General features: G+C 40.2%; 1 protein-coding gene across 13 annotated transcripts in view; it reads right to left on the bottom strand.

Annotated features, from left to right (window-relative positions):
* LOC126337032 (serologically defined colon cancer antigen 8 homolog) overlaps nt 1–17178 on the bottom strand; it is a 285601-nt gene that overhangs the window by 94876 nt on the left and 173547 nt on the right. For all 13 annotated transcript variants that reach the window (XM_050001319.1, XM_050001324.1, XM_050001330.1 and 10 more), the window contains exon 9: nt 10849–10978. In XM_050001319.1, the coding sequence (XP_049857276.1) occupies nt 10849–10978 (130 nt within the window). The remainder of the gene's footprint in view (nt 1–10848; nt 10979–17178) is intronic.

Raw genomic sequence — 17178 nt, 5'->3', positions numbered from 1 at the left:
TGGCCAGGAGACAGCTAGCCCATACAGACATGTAAATGACTGCTTTACAATGTATGCCGCCTGGATTCATCCTACCAACACCAGCTTTTCTGAATTCCACAGATGGGAACTCGCCCTGAAACATACCCTGTGTTCCCATTACCCTCCTGGCCTCAACCTTTGTCTATATCTTCCCTCCATCTGCCTCTTATCTCTCTCTCTCTCCCCCCCCCCCCCCCCCCCCCCCACTCTGGTCTCACCTAAATTTTATGCCACCAGCACACCTCTACAGTCCTTTCCCCTTCTCACACCACCATCAACCTACAGCATGCCCTCCACACACTGCACCTAGCAGCCCATCACTCCATCATTTTGTACTGGCCACATCACTGTGTACTTTCACGGGCAGCACTGCTGCATATTTCCACACCTTCTACCCTACCATCCCTTCAGCTACCCACCCTACGGCTCTTATTTACTCTCACTACACATCCAAGCTATCACAACTCAACACAATCTGGCCTCAGACTTGGTAGAGGGAGTGTGAGTGTGAGTGTGAGTGTGTGTGTGTGTGTGTGTGTGTGTGTGTGTTTATATAAATCTGACAAAGGACTTTGCCTATACAGAAAGCCCATTGATTCGCAGCTAGGCAAAATGAAAAGAAAAGTGTAAATATATAGACAGGAAAAAAAATCACATCACAAAATAATTAACTTAGAGTGATGACATTTCAGGACTACATTTTGTCTAGGTAACATATTTAAAATATTAACAATGCAAAATCACAGGTTAATATAAAGATCAGACAAGTCATTGCAAATGTGAAATGCTGGTCCATTAACAATTGATGTAACCACTAGAATTTTGAAAACAAGCATCCCAACATGCATGCATTCTGTTGTATAGGTGTCGGATGACAGGTTGTGGGATGGAGTTCCATGTTGCTGCACTTGGTTGGTCAATACAGGGATGGTTAATGCTGGTTGTGGATGATGCTGGAGTTATTGTCCAATGAGGCCTCATTTGTGCTTCACTGGAGACAGATTCAGTGATCGTAAAGGCCAAGGTAACATGTCGACACCCTGTAGAACATGTTGGATTACAACATCGGTATGTAGGAAAATGCTGTCCTGTTGAAAACCACCTCTTTGAATGCTATTCATGAATGGCAGCACAACAGGTCAAATCACCAGACTCATGCCAAAAATTTACATCAGGGTGCATGGGATAACGACGACAGTGCTCCTGTTGTCATACAAAATTGAAACCCTGACTGTAGCTCCAGGTGTAGGTGCAACGTGTTTTGCACGCAGACAAGTTGGTTGCAGGTCCTGAATTAGCCTCCTCCTAACCAACACAGCCATCACTGACACCAAGGCAAATCCAGATTTCATCAGAAAACACAACAGATCTCCACCCTGCCCTTCAATGAGCTCTCACTTGACACCACTGAAGTCGCAAATGGTGGTGGTTTTATGTCAGTGGAATGTACATGCTACAAGGCATCTGGCTCTCAGTTATCCTTGAAGTAACCAATTTGTAACAATTCATTGTGTCACTGTGGTATGCCAAATGCTGCTCAAATTGCTGCTGCAGATGCTGTATGATGTGCTGGAGCCATATGCTGTGCACAATGGTCTTCCCTCTCAGTAGTGCCGTATGTCTGTCTGGAATATGGCCTTCTTGCGACCGTACATTCTTGTGACCACTGCTGCCAGCAATCATGTACACTGGTAACACTGCTGCCATGTCTGTCTGCAATATCATAGAAAGGACATCCAGTTTCTCATAACCCTATTACACAATCTCAATCAAACCCAGTGTTGATAATGGCGTCTTTGTCACCTTAAAGGCATTCTTGACTAACTTCAACTCACAACATCCAGTCTCAAAAGTAACTAATGCTTATGGCCATTAAAATGTATATTTAAAGCAAATTTGATTTGCATCATCATAGTGGTGCCTCTAGAGCCACTCTTATGCAACTGGTGCAAAATCTGAACACACATCGTCTTTCAGGTGCAAAAACATGTCTACCAATTTTTGTTGATGTCACATAACTCCTTTTTTTCCCATCAGTGTATACAAGGTTATGGACAAATTCCTTCCTTATTAGTAGAACTCTCACACAGTCACATAACAACAAATCACACAAACACACACATGACTACTGTCTAGGGTGCTAAGGCCCAACTGCGAGTGTGCCTGATTTGAGCAGCAATCTGCTGGGGTAAGATGAAAATGCTGCCTGTGAAAGCATGCAGGGACATGGTGGGGACAGGATTGGGCTGCAAGGTGGAGATGGGGATGGGGAGCATGAAGGGGAGGGAGGAGGGGGAAGGGAGGAGTGCAAAGTAAGAAATGAGGAAAGGATTTTTAGGAGCACTGAAGGGGTAGAAGGCATGTGTGTACTGTAGTGGGAACAAGTAAGGGGATCGATACATGAAGGAGAGTACTAATGAAGGTTGGGACCAATGAGTTGTGGGAATGAAGGAGATCTTGTAGGGAGAGTTAGCACTTGCACAATTCAGAAAAGCTGCCACTGGTTGGAAGAATTCGGGTGGCATATGCTGCAAAGCAGTCATTATAACGAAGCACATCATGTTGGTTACCATGTTCAGCGACAAGGTGGTCCAATTGTCTCTTCACCACAATCTGGCAATGGCCATTCATGCAGACAGCTTGTCTGTAGTCATGACCACATAGAATGTGGCAGTGGTTGCAATTAGGTTTACATCACATGGCAGCTTTCACAGGTGGTCCTGCCATTGATGGAATAGGAGATGCCAGTGACAGGATTGGAGAAGGAGGTAGTGGGAGGGTGTTTGGAACAGGTCTTGCATCATTGTATGAGTCATGAGGCAAGGATTTGGGAACAGTGGTGGAGTAGGGACAGACACACACCGCCACACACCGTCAGGTGGCTTGCGGAGTATGGATGTAGATGTAGATGGACATTGCATAGGTTGGATGGGTGGCTGATAACCACTGTGGGAGGAGTGGGAAGAATAGTGGGGAGGAGATTTCCCATTTCAAGAAAAGTAATTCCACTGACCCATGTATTAAATGAACTCTTCATTCAGAATTACATGACTGGAATAAAAGAAAAAAATTAATAAATAGAAATAAAAAACGGATAAAGAAACCCAACACATAAGATGGTAAAATTTTATGGGAAATTAACCAGTCTGTGGCATTAATTATAACAGCATCACTGACCAGCAGATAAGCTATACAGCCTTAGTGAGTTGTTTCTTCCAGGTGATAGCTGCCTGTTAATGATATCATGTTTGACAGGGGAAGAACAGAGAATACACTTATTGGTAAGTTGCACATGCATGGCATGCTACCTACCATTTCACGAGCCAAAGGATTCCCTGTTCTCAGAATCCCTGTGGCTATGATGAGGGCCAGTCCTCCACTGTGTCCTTCCATTCGCTGTCTGAATTAAAGCGCTTCCCTTGGAGTTGTTTTTATATTGCACCATAGACATGGGAGTCACATGGTAACATGTCGAGGCTGTAGGGTGGATGCTCACACTGCTTCCTCTTGAACTTGGTCGTTACACTATTTGTGATGTTGGTGACATGTGGAACTGCATTATTGTGGAGTAGAATCACTCCTTGTGCGTGCAGCCCAGGCTATTTTCTTTGATGAACTTGCACAGGCTATGGAATATCTTACAGTATATGCCATGGTTAACGTTTCTGCGTTCGAGGCATTTGATGAGCATCAGACTTTGGAAGTCAAAAAAGATGGTGAGCATCATCTTGCCTGTTGAGGAAGCTTTGAATTTTTTAGGGGCAGGTGACAATGTATGTTTCTATTGCCTAGATGTCTCACTCCATTATCACAAAGCGGCATATGCAAATTTCATTCAGATTGTTTGTTATGATGTTTTGTGCTGTTGCATTTGAACACACACACACACACACACACACACACACACACACACACACACACACTTGAAGTGCTGCATAATAACATCCATGTATGATTGTGCTTAAAGATATAGGTAATAATAAATGATTATGTACAGAGAGGTACAAAGAATACAACACAGAAATGTGTGTGTGTGTGTGTGTGTGTGTGTGTGTGTGTGTGTGTGTGTGTGTGTGTTAAATATGACAATACAGCTGCTGAAAGTTGAATGACTGATGACTATTTAGGGACTCTCTTCCTGTGGAAAAATGTGTATTTTGACAGTTAATACAGGAGCATGGGACCATTGCTTTGAGGTTTCCGCCAAAGTATCACATTACCTGTGTTTGGTATGCCACTCCATATGCTGAGTTAATGAATGAATAACAAAGACAAAAGTGTCTGAGCTCTGTGTGTTATTATTCAAACTTGAAACAATAAGTAATTAATTACAGAATGCCCCACAGCAAAAGGTTGTTAACTTTCAAAACATGGAACTCCTCTGGTTTGATGGTAGCCCCATAAACACGTAAGCATTACTTACCTCTAGTGTCCTAAGCGTCTAATGAGAAAACTAGTCCAATAACAATGGATATTTTGTCTCCTATAATAGCTCAGTTAGGCTAACATGCTGATATAGCTTTGTCTATTTTGTACAGTTTCATATACTCTTCCTATGGGAAGCAGTAATCTGGTTCCATTAAAGTTTTCTATTAGCAAAATTTCTATCTTCTTTATTTGAGATGATAAAGGACATGGTTGGGTTTACGGGAGGGAAAGTTACCTTCATTTAGTGTTAGTAATTAGGCTAATTTTTCTGCACTGGATAAAGAAAAAACTTAACTCTGTGTAATGAGTATGGCTAAAAAAGTATTATCACAGTACAAACAAATTTAACTAACTAAACGTAAATGTAAACGTTTCTGCACTCCCACCATTTGTAACAATCCAAACTGTCCTTTCTTGGCACGATGAATCCCATCATATTTTACATTCATTCTTTTTGAAAATATGCTTTTTCACTATCAAAATTAAGGTCACACATTCTATTTCTTGAAACCTGCTTGTCCCTCGGAGAAACTCCCACAGGCCTAAGATTGAAAGTCCCTGTTCCTGGATGTAATCCTACTCTACACCAGGCTCTTTTACAGCTTCAAATACAGTAATCTCTTTCACCCTTTTACAACTTCAAATACAGCAATCTCTTGCACTTACCTGACTAATCTGTGAGCTATATGCCTCATCTGCCATTTAATATAGCAAATCTGAATTATTAATTAACAGTGACCTGAAATTTATTCACGAGTAAAGCATACCACATACCTACGAAACACCTCAGTGGCTGTAGATTTAGAGTCAGTAGAGCAGTGGGAATGACAGTGTTCAAAGCGGCAAGGCCATGGGCACTAGGGATGTTACTGCAGAGGGACAAGCAGTGCACTGGGTGGTAAAGAAGCAGGAACTGTGGAAAAGGAGATGGAGGAAATGGTTGAGGTCTTTTACATAGAAAGAGAGTTTACAGATATTAGGCTGAAAGTGTTGGTCAACAAGGGCCAAGATTCCCTCTGTGGGGGCATGGTAACCATGTGCAATGGAGTGTCATGGAAAGTTGGGCTTATGATCTTTAGGTAGGAGAACAACAGTGGTGGGGATGAGGAGGGAGATAGACACATGGGTGAGATCCTGAGATGTCCATAAGGATTTGAAAAGTGACTGGAGATTCTGCTGGATTTCTGGAGTAAGGTCACTGTGGCAGGGCTTGTAACTGTGCATATCTGAGAGGTAGTGAGTCCTTCCGCCAGGTAATCCCTGCAGTTCATAACCACAGTGGTGTTGCTTTTGTTGGTGAGTAGGATTATAAGGTCAGGATTAGTTTTTAGGGTGTGGATTGCAATTCTTTCTGTGTATGTGAGGTTGGTTTCAATACTGAGAGATTTGGGGAATGATAGAGACACAAGGTTCGAGGTTCAGAAATTTCAGAAAATTAACAAAGTATGATTTGGGTGCAGTGGAGTCAGGCAAGATTCATTAGTGGTTTTGCACTGAATCTGATTGGTAGGGTTACTGCCAAAAAAGTGTTTTCACTGCCGTAACTGGGAGGAGGAGAGGTGGGTTTTAATAAGCCCAGCGAAAATGAATGTGGGAATATAGCAAAAGAGAAGGTTTTGTAAGGGACTGTCAGTTCTGTGAAAGTGAGGATTTTGGAGGATAGGTGCTTGACTTTTGCGGGTCTGTTTAGGATTTGCATTCTACAGGGTGGCAGGAGGGAGTTTTCGAGGGAGTGGCTAATGTAGCATATCTGAATGGCTGGATTTGGCAGTTATGAGGGGTTGTGAGGGAAGTTTGATGGTAGATAGTGGTAGTCCAAGGTGGAAGCATGAGGTAAAGAGATTGGATAGTTTCATGCTGGTAGATGGGATGTAGCAATTTGGGACTGCAGATAAAGAGAATTTTACAGATGGAGAGGAAGGAGCGCAACAAGCTTTGAGTCTGATTGACATGGTTTTGCAGGACTAGATCGGTGAGGGCTGTAGACGACAGAATTTGAACAGGTGAACGCCATTGTGGAAGGAGGGAGTGCAACCAGATATTGGTAATTTGATGGTCAGGGCGTTCAGGAGGATTCCATGACCTGGGCAACAACACAGGGACAGTATGTGCGAGTGGGTTCTGGCTAGGGATATGTGATGTTTTTCTGTATTGGCATAGATAGAAGGAGCAATGATTCATAAAGGAAGATAAAAGAAATGTAAAAATACACAAAATTATGTAAAATTACATGGGAACATCACAAAAGTACAGAACTGAAGTTCAATGAAAAAAGATGGAACCTCAGTACATATGGCCTATAGTGAAAAATGAAAACTAAATAAAATCAATGTGAAAATGGGATGAGATCAAAGTGAAAAAATAAATAAAAAGAGGATAATAAAGTGAGATCCAGGTCAGTTGGTGGATATGTGTGAAGAGGGAAGCAGCAGGTGTAACTGGATTAGGAGAGGTCACTAATGTGTGTGGCTGAGTAAGGGAAGAGGGGTTATTGGGTACAGGGTGCAATGAAGTACGTGTGGCACAGAAAGGTACTACAAAACACGCGAAAATATACTACGATGAAGGGAGGTTGTGAGACTGATTTCAAGGTCTGGTAATAATTATATCAGCAAGAAGGATGTGGGACACGATACACTGCCCCAACAATCTGCACGGTCATTTGGACACTGAGTAACGTAATGCAATAGATAATAGTACAAAAGGGAAACAAAACTGAATTTTGGCATGGAAGGGAAGCAGTTAGATAAAATCAAACAATGGAAAGTCCAAGACGAAATAAGAACAATACAGATAGGACAGATTGCTACTCAACACATAGATCAAGCACTGAGTTGCATACAGGCACAATGGAAAGACTACTGGAAATGTATAAGACTTTGAACAACATACTTCATCAGTAGTACAACTCACAACATTTGTCACTATAGATGCAACATCCATGGAAGGCTAAGCTGTTTGGAATGGACTTCTTGGTGTGGAATGGGCAGCAGCTGATGGGACAGAGGTATTGCTGGTAGTGATAGGTTTGATGTGGATGGTGGTACCAATGTTGCCATCCTTGAGGTGGAGGTCAACATCGAGGAAGGTGGCCTGTTAGGCTGAGGATCAGGTGAAATGGATGGAGGAGAAAGTGCTGACATTCTGGACGAATGTAGATAGGGTATTCTCACCCTCGTTCCTGCTCACGAAGATGTTATTAATGGACTGGAACCAGATGACGGGTTTGGGATTCTGGATGGCTCGAATGGATTCCTCTAGATTGTCGTTGCATATGTTTGCATAGGATAGTCTCATGCTGATGCCCATTGTGGTACCACAGATTTGTTAGTGGGTAATGTCTGCATTGGAAAGGTAATTATGTGCGAGGGTGTAGATGGTCACAGTAAATCAGTAAGATGGTTGTAAATTAAGAGTCAGTTGGTAATTGAGAAAGGTAGTATTCAATAGTGGCCTTGACTGTAATGAGCAGGATGCCAGATTGTAGAGGATAAGTAATTGTGGAGAGTTGGTGAAGGAGATACTAACGTTTTTTATATTGGAGGTTATGTCACAGGTAAAAGGCTGAAGATGTGGTCCACAGGGACAGGATTCTCTCTGTGGTGGCAGGATAAGTAGCCGCAATGGGGTATCCTGGGTGGTTGAGATTATGAACTTTAAGAAAGATATGGAAGGTAGGAGTGTGGTGACGGGTTCTGGGATGAACCTATGGGTTTGAAGAGGGACACGAGATCCTGCTGGATTTCTCGAATGCAGACACTGTGGAAGAGTTTGTAGCTGGAGGTGTGTAACAGCTTCCAGAGACCATCCATGAGGTAATCTGTGCTGTTTATCACTACAGTGGCGGAGCCTTTGTTAGCAGGTAGGATTATAAGGTCAGGATCACTTCTTATGTGGTAGACTACACAGGTGGGAACTCTCCCTTCAACATATCCTTCACTTCAGTAACCCCCCTGGCCTCAATATCCACTAGTCCATCTTCGCCACCTACTTATTCCCTTCCCTGTTTCCACTGCAGTACACACCAGCATTCTATCCCACCAACGCACCCACAAGACCTTTTCTCATCCTACTTTCCCTTCCTCATCTCTAATTCCCCTCCTCCCCCTTCAGCACAGCTTCCTGATGCTGCATCTAGCAGCTCTAACATGTCCAACCATATCTATGCATGCTTCCACAGGCAGCACTAACATCTGACCCCACCCCTACCCTCCAACCCCCATTCCCCGCCCCATACTGCCTCCTTACCACCTACCACTCCAGCAGATTTCTGCTCACATCAGACACAGTCAGGAATTATTGGCTGGAGACAATAGCCATGTGTTTGTGTGAGAGTTCTACTCCTGAGAAAGGACTTTGTCCATGAGCTTACATATTTCCAGTATTCTTTTTACTGTGCTTATCTGCAGTTCATCTCCTGCACAAGGTGAGGAGCAATAATCCTTTCTTATTGTTGTTATTCCATCTAGAAACTTTTTGTTATTCAAAAGACTTTGTCCAATACCTTAATAACATCCAACCGTCTTCTTTTAAATGTGCTCTTCTGCAGCTCAATGCCTCCGCTATGTGCTGAGTAGCAAGCTATTCTAATTTATACAGCTGAAAGTATAGTTCTGCGTTACAATACCATTCACTAGATAAAACATGAAGTACACTATTAAAGACATTCCCATGCCGTAACTCTTTGTTTTAATACTGCAAATTTACATCCAGTGAAAAAGCTTTCTGTGTATGATACACACATCCCTTAAAATGGATTCACTTAATGCAGTACTGTACATAGGGTGTATACAGCCCTTCACATAGAAGTGCATTTTATTGAAGTCTAACATTAATTGCTCAAAGGTACTCATTGAAATTTGGGTACACAATCTGCAAATTTTGCTGTTATAGTATGAAGTAAGGTCAGATTATAATTATTGTGAAAAATCTGGATCAAGATTTGTTTGCTTCGTGGTCATGGCTGTGCATCTACCAAACACTATGAGTGCTCATGGTGTCCACAAATTTTATGACTGATAAAGTTGTAGCAAAAAATTCTAAAGTTGTTTCCAACAACTGCCAAAGGTACGCGAGCATGGTGACACTGCAGAAATAGGACATGTCCACCTCATATTACACCAAGTTTTGAGCACAATAAAGATGGTTTGAGTCTCCACCAAACAAACTGAGTAAAAAATACTTGAGAGTTAAAATGAAAGTTCATTAATTTTTTTCTGAGACTTCTTGACAGTAGATGAAACACGTATTCATCATTAGATGCCACAGATGAAGGAGTTGTACAAACCAGGGCAACAGAAGATGAAATACCACCAAAGCATGTAAAAATTGTTTGATCTGCAGCAAAAGTCATGACTGCCATTTTAAGGTGTTTTCAGAGGGTCTGATGCGTACAGACTATCTTCACAAAAGTACAACCATCAGTAGGAAGTATTAAGATTCGCTTTTAGACCAACAAAATGCTGCTATGGGGGTCACACCAAAAGAAACTCACAATTTTTTTTAAACGTCCACATTATTTTCCTTATCTTTGATATTTTTACAGTATGTTGATACATTTGTAAGAGATAAAAATGCCATTTTTTCACATAATCTCTGCTGAATATGCTGCATATTTTCAGGAGTCTGTGCAGTGCTTGGCCTGCCGCTGTGTAGTATATTCTGAGTATTAGTGTGATCACTTTCACCACATAATCTTCTTGCCAATGTCGAACTATCCTGTGATCAACAGTGTCATCCTCACACACTTCTTCAATCCCTGGAGAATGTTCCTCACTGCCTCATTCTCACAAGAAAGGAACTCTATAACAGCATGTTGCTTCAGGCAAACATCAAATGCAGTAAGCTACCTTGCAGAGGTGGTATGACAGCATGATTTGTGAAAAGAGGTTGAATGAAATTTGAATACAAGCAGAAAAATATTTTTATGACCTCTGTGAAGTGAACAAATGTAAAAGAAAAGTTGGAGATTAGGGAGGAAAAAAGAAAATAAATGTTGTGTATTTCTTTTGGAGTGATCCTCACATTTAGGCTAAGAGAACACATTTCAAAGACAAGATACTCTACTTCTATCACTGAAATGCTGCATCATACACATTTTAATTTCTCACTGTACAAATGCATTATCTTCATTTCAAAGTGAAGTTCTTAGATGCTGTATTCACTATGTTTGTTCATAGGATTTACTTTTTATTTCTGAGCCTAAGTAACTAATTGAGTGTGCAAAGAGCCATATCAAATGATAAAGTTGAAACAGATACTTTTCTGTAGTTATAATGAAATAGTATAGAGAATTTCATTCGATTCAACCTAATACTTCTTGTTGAGTTTCAGTACATGCACAACCACACAGCCAATATATCAATGTGTAATATCAACAGTCATCTAATTACAGCTTACCATGTTTAGCTTCCATATCCATAATCATTGATGAGAGCTCTTTTTCCCTTCCACCTGACTGTTTACTTGGAGAGGATCTAATGCCAGCATCTCTTGTAGCACTTTCTTTAGCCATTTTTGCTAGGTTAAGCTGAAAGAATAACAAAATCTCACACATATCATCATAATACAAGACATTTGTTATACGAAACTTGTAATGATTTTTAGAATTTTTATCAGTATTCTAAGAACCAACCATAAACAAAACATAAAATGTTTACCATTTAGCCAAGTCTAACAATGTCTGCATGAACTTTCGTATTCCTCATTCGACATCTATGAAAGTATGTTCTTTCACATGATTCTCTACCACTTCCTACTGTTCAGTTTCTTTTTTCACTTTGCTTTCCCATCTTCATTGGACACTCATTTCCAAAACTGGAATTTTCTTCCCATACAACTCAACAATTGACTTGGAAAATAACTGTTTATCTGCTGCTCATTACAGTGAAACTACTTTAATGTTGCCTTCCCAGCCCTATAAAATCAGTACACAAATGACTTAGCAATGCTTCAAGAATCCTCCCTCACAAATGGATTCACAAATTTGAAACATATATGTTTGTGATGGGAGTGCTGTCTTCCTTGAAGGATAACTCTTCAAGGTATGTACGTGTGACACTGTTATTAACTTCCCATTCACTGCAATTATAAAACATAACTGCTGACATAGAGCACATTTTCTGAGTCTACTTGAAATTAGATCAAAACAATTAGTGCATTTCTTGAAACAAACTGTGAAGGAAACAAAAACTATGAATAGAAATTGCAAATTTATATTTTAATAGCATGGACTAAGAGTAGACAAAAACTATTTGCATTATCACTGTTTTACTAACATTAATTATGTATCATGGTCCATTTTATCACGATAAGGCCCTCTGCCCATCCCCCACCCCCCACCCATCTATTGCCCCATTCCTGCACTGTGGTACATGGCGACAGTTATGAGGTTGAGAACTGAGTAATTAAAAATGCCCAAGCTCTTGAACAAACAATATTTCAGACAAAATTGATTGAAAACTACATGGAAAAGGGGATTTGTTTTCACAGGTTGTCATTAACCATATACAGCCAGAGGCAACTTATTACGGACATGTTTACTTTCAATACAGATAACAATCTCACAATAACTTCTGGTATGATCTCTGAAACTTATCAATATTTTGAATGCACCCTTGTCCCTTCCAAGTCTGTTACTTTCTTGCATTTTTGTACAGATCTGATTAGCTTCCTTAAATGAACTACAAATAATTATGGAAATCTCTGAACCTCTCCCATTCTAAACCCTGTGTCCCTGTCTGCTTTCTAAAATGTGCAGTTGATGATAACAGATGAAGAGTGATTTGAATTGATCTGTAGATAGAAGTGCAGAGATTTTTAAAAAAATCTTTAAATTCACAGGCACTCAGGGCCTGGTATTGACATGGTGCACACAGTAAGAAAACTGAGCAAGTTGCCATACTTTTAATTGGTGAAGTTAAATGTGTTTTGTTGTGTCAAAAGTAGTGTGTGTGTGAGAGAGAGAGAGTGTGAGAGAGTGAGTGAGAGAGAGAGAGAGAGAGAGAGAGAGAGAGAGAGAGAGAGAGAGAGAGAGAGAGAGATTGCTTGAAAGTAATGTACGTAATTACGAGAAAGTTAATTAGTGATCTGAAGGAAAAATTGAAACATTTCACGACAGCTGCTGCCATCTATATCAATGAGGTATCAAAAAGTTCATCTTTTAAAGACCTAATCGTTTTGCACATGAAAATTTGCACTAATGTGACATTTAACTGTCAAACCGCTTTCCTCAAACTGAATATTAAATTCAGTACATTTCAAGAACAAAAGACACTATGAAAGTGATTTTAAAGGTCTCTATGGCAATGCAGCAGTGTTGTTGCAGTTCTACTGATGGTTATGGCTTTTCATGTTGCCAATAGCACTTCAAAGTTGAAAGCTGGCAACAGTTCTGCTAGTTTTCATGAATCTTCTTATGCCACCTTGGTTACAGAATGCCTTACGCATTAGCTGAAGTACGCAAGCATGGTTGGCCACAAAACATACCTGGTTAGTATGGTATGTCTTTCAACAACATTGAAGGCAAAGAGGAGAGTGAGAAGGACCGAGAACAGAAGAGATCACCCAGGAGCATGGAATTTGAAAGAGTAGCGTGACAAAGTTTTGCAGGCAATGACACTTTCTTGACAAAGTCTCGCCATGCTTGTGATCACCAAATGTTTTAACATCTTTTCATACTGGGTGCAGATTTCAAAAGGATCTGGAATATGTTAATAGATAAGTTCACTCTTGATAATGTGCTCTATGGCAAAGTTATGTCAGAAGTTGATTTGAAATTGGAGAGCGTGAAGCACTTACTTCACATCTATCCAACAAATGCACAGTTCTTTGCCTGGAACCGAGGCTTGTAAAAGTTTATAAAGTTTGGGTCATTGACACATACTCGGAAATGTCAGAGGATGCAGAAAAGTCAGCACTGAAAGGGCATTGAAACAAAACGTCGGTGATTGTGGTGGAGTTGCTGATGAAATCAGTATTGCAGTAGCCCACAAGACAACATTCCTTGAGTGCAGTAAGCACTCAAATTATGTTGAGGGTAACATTTCAGTTAGTGTCGATCTCATCATTGGCACAGTGAGTGAAATTGTTGAGATGGTAACCACCGGAAGTTCTCATTTGCTTTGTCGTTTCTCTCAACATTTCAACTAAAGATAAACATTGTTATGCTATTCAACCAATACCAGTTGATTATGATGGCAAATTAAGCATGACAATCCAGTGACTTCAGCTGCTTTTGACAATGAGCTGGGCGATAACTGCTTACCCCTGACATTGAGCTGGGCAACAGCTGCTCACAAGTCATAAGGGCTTGCTTTGCCCTCAGGTGTTGTCTACTTGGGCAGACAAATATTTGTTACTGGTGAAGTGTATGTGCTGTGCGTAAATTTTGATCTTTGAACTCTTCTTCTTCTTCTTCTTCTTCTTCTCTCTCTCTCTCTCTCTCTCTCTCTCTCTCTCTCTCTCCTTTTTTTCCTTCTTCTTCTTCAAATAGCAGACTAAGAGACTAAGTTAGTTTAACTGCTACCAAGCCCAAAGTAAGGAATTTCTAATTTTGTATTACACTGTTTAATTTTTTGAAAACTAAAAAATTTATTATCTTCTACTGCAATTTTATGTAACTCTTAAACTTTATTTGTAAAAGACAGAAAGATGTGGGGGAAGGGGTTGGGGGGACGGAAGGAATAACAGGGGTGTGTGGTTTAGCAGCACACACTGTCCTATAGAAATCTTATGATTGCTAGTAGCTGTATCCAGTCAGTCAGTCAGTCATGGCTTCACTGTGACAGATGTTACTCGCGTGAGACAGCCTAAGGTTTCAGCTGAGATGTGTCACTTCCTTACAGACAATGCATTATTAAGTACATATTATAAATTGAAATGATACTTTTACCAAATACCAAATGAGATAAAACTTTGTACAACAGTGTGATATGTCAATAGCTAAGCCTTGTATCTACAGTACTTTTAGAGATACTCAGAATCACATAAAGATCCAAATATATAACTTACAAAAATCAGTAACATCCTCGTAAGCTCATAAATAGTAGCTGACAGTCAATGGAGGATTTAATTAAGTAACTAGCTTTTCAGTAGCAAACAAAAAATATTACATGTAAAATGAAATGAATTTCAATTTGGTGCCTTTAACAATTTTATTAAGTATTGCCAATTGCAAATGTTTTCTTACTTGAGCAAATGAAGGAACAGATATGGATATGTATCTGGCATGGGAATATTTGCAGCTGTAAATAGCTGAGTGTATGGAAGTGTGTATGTGAATGGGTCACATATAATGGGTAATTTTGTATATTGTACAACGCCAGTTTACAGTACTGGTGGAATAATAAAGATGTTTCAGAAATGTTGACATCTACAGAGGGAATTAATCAGAGTTATTATTTGTTTTGCTGATGCATATTATTTAATAAATTTGTCTAAAACAACTTGATAATGAGAGTGGTTCAAAATGGAAAAGGCAGGCTGGTGTGGATCAAACTCAAAAGCTGATTGGCTGCGTTTGGATGCATGCAGTCAGAAGACTGTACTTCCCCGAGTATCCGTACCGTAATTGGTACTGCTGTCTGGAGTCTAAAAGACTCAGTGTCCAGGCACAGTGATGATCAGACGTGTTTGTGCTGAGCTCTACAAAGACATCTGAATTTTGAGTTGCCATGAGATTTAAAAGATCATAGTGTGATGCAAAGTATTGCTGATGAACGTAAATGACGAATGTGCGAATTCAGAATTTTCTATGTGAACTGTCACTTTACTTCAAATAACTCCAATTCTATATGATGCACTGTGCAATCATAACATAGCACTGATAGTTCAAAGGGAACATTAGAAAGATATTGAACGAGTACTAAATAAACAGACAACCGATGTGTCTTTTCAGTGAGAGGTGGTGGTGGACACCGTAAACTGGCTATGAAAGTGATTGTGCTGTACAAATGAAAGCCACATTTCAAACTGTAATGAGCACCGACTTGGTGGCATAAAATTGCACTTAAAAGTAACAATATTAGAGTTTTCATTCTACAACTTTCTCTCATTTGGTATTTAGCCAAGTCTGAAACTCAAAAACAATGTCTGCACCTTGTCAACATGATTGGTGTGGCAATTTTTCTTACAGCTTTTGTAGCTGAAAAACACTACTCACAGCTTCAGGAGAGGTGTGCACAGCAAAAGAAATCACTAAAAGGTGAGTGTAACATTCTTGAGCTGGCAACAGACTACGCTGCCATAATGTTATCAGAAAAACTGTCCTCCTCCAACTATGTGGAACACAAAGTCAGCCTTATAACAATGATCTACTTGACTTCAATGTATCAGCCAGCACTGCAAATTTCAGTTCACTCTGGACAACTGTAGGTAGTCGTAAGCAGATGTGTTCACCCGAGAGAACAAGTCCACGTGGAAGCACTGATATTAGCCGACCTTAGAGTAGATGATGTCCTGGCTATAGACAGGCTTTTGAACTGGTATGACAGGCTAGCCAAAGGTCATTGTCCAACACCATGGACTAGACCACCATGCTGGTGTCATATGGAGTGCTCCTCTTGCCCAAATTGTTTCTTCAACCATTCTCACAAGGTGTTCAAACTTCCAAGAATATTGCATGAATTATGGTTGGTCAGGCCGTGTGGTATTTGTTTGTTGTGGCACTAAGAGGTGAAACCCATGCAAGTAAATCCCGTTCATGTGATGCAAGGAGAGGCACAACAAAAGTGCTGCGAGTAACCTACAGACAGCCAGGTATTCAGTTCAGCTCCATATCAACAGAGACACAACAGCTACATTGTTATCAGTGAAAACATATGTCCAATTGGGGTTCCCTCCACTTCCATAGTATGGCACAGCTTTAGCAGGATTCTGCCAAATTCCAATTCTTGTAAAAGGGGTGTGGGTTGACAGAGGAACATACATTCTGGTCACTAGACAGCTGAGACTTGTGGTCGTTTAACATCTCTCTTTTAACAAATTCCAATTTACCATAGTGGACTCAGCACAGTTTATCTCTGAAATCATGCCATAGTAACGAATTAATGAAACCAGTGACCTATTTCAGACTCGTGGTCCTTTAGCAAGAAGGCATCTCTCTTTTAACAAATTACAGTTTACCATAGCGGACTCAGCTCAGGTTATCTCTGAAATCATGAACAAATTAATGAACCCTGTGACCTATTTCCTATCCTACTGAATCAAGAATTGGGGTTTGCAAAAGGGTTTTCAGCCCACTTTGCACTCAGAGCTGATGCCTATCTGTAATTTTTTACAGCACATCGTATTTCATACGCAAAATGGCCACAGTTCAAAAAACATTCCAATTGGTCACAGTTAACAAACTGAGTCCCATCAAACCTGTGGTGATGTCAAGCGTACAGTAAAGACCCAAGCATAACTGACACATGTCCCTTACCAAGGATAGAAATTACAACAAGATGAGTAGGGAGCTACTCCTATATGAACAAATCACTCATTTTGTGCTGAAAATTAGGGCTGCAAATTCCTATGATCTTCCAGTATTTTCTCATTTTTTGTGTCTTTTATGACATAATGTATGATCTATTAATGTTATATAGTATGTATGTCTGCATATTACTAAATTTATGTTAAAACTACTGGGCAGTCAAAATTAGTTAGTAGTGTGGTACACAACATTTTGTTCAGAAGACATATTTTGACACCTGTGTGCAATCTTCTTCATGTTATTTCTAAGTTGTGTCA

Source organism: Schistocerca gregaria, chromosome 2 (assembly GCF_023897955.1).
Source record: "Schistocerca gregaria isolate iqSchGreg1 chromosome 2, iqSchGreg1.2, whole genome shotgun sequence".
Lineage (NCBI taxonomy): Eukaryota > Metazoa > Arthropoda > Insecta > Orthoptera > Acrididae > Schistocerca > Schistocerca gregaria.
The sequence above is the reverse complement of the archived record's forward strand: the minus strand, read 5'-3'. Positions and strand labels throughout refer to the sequence as shown.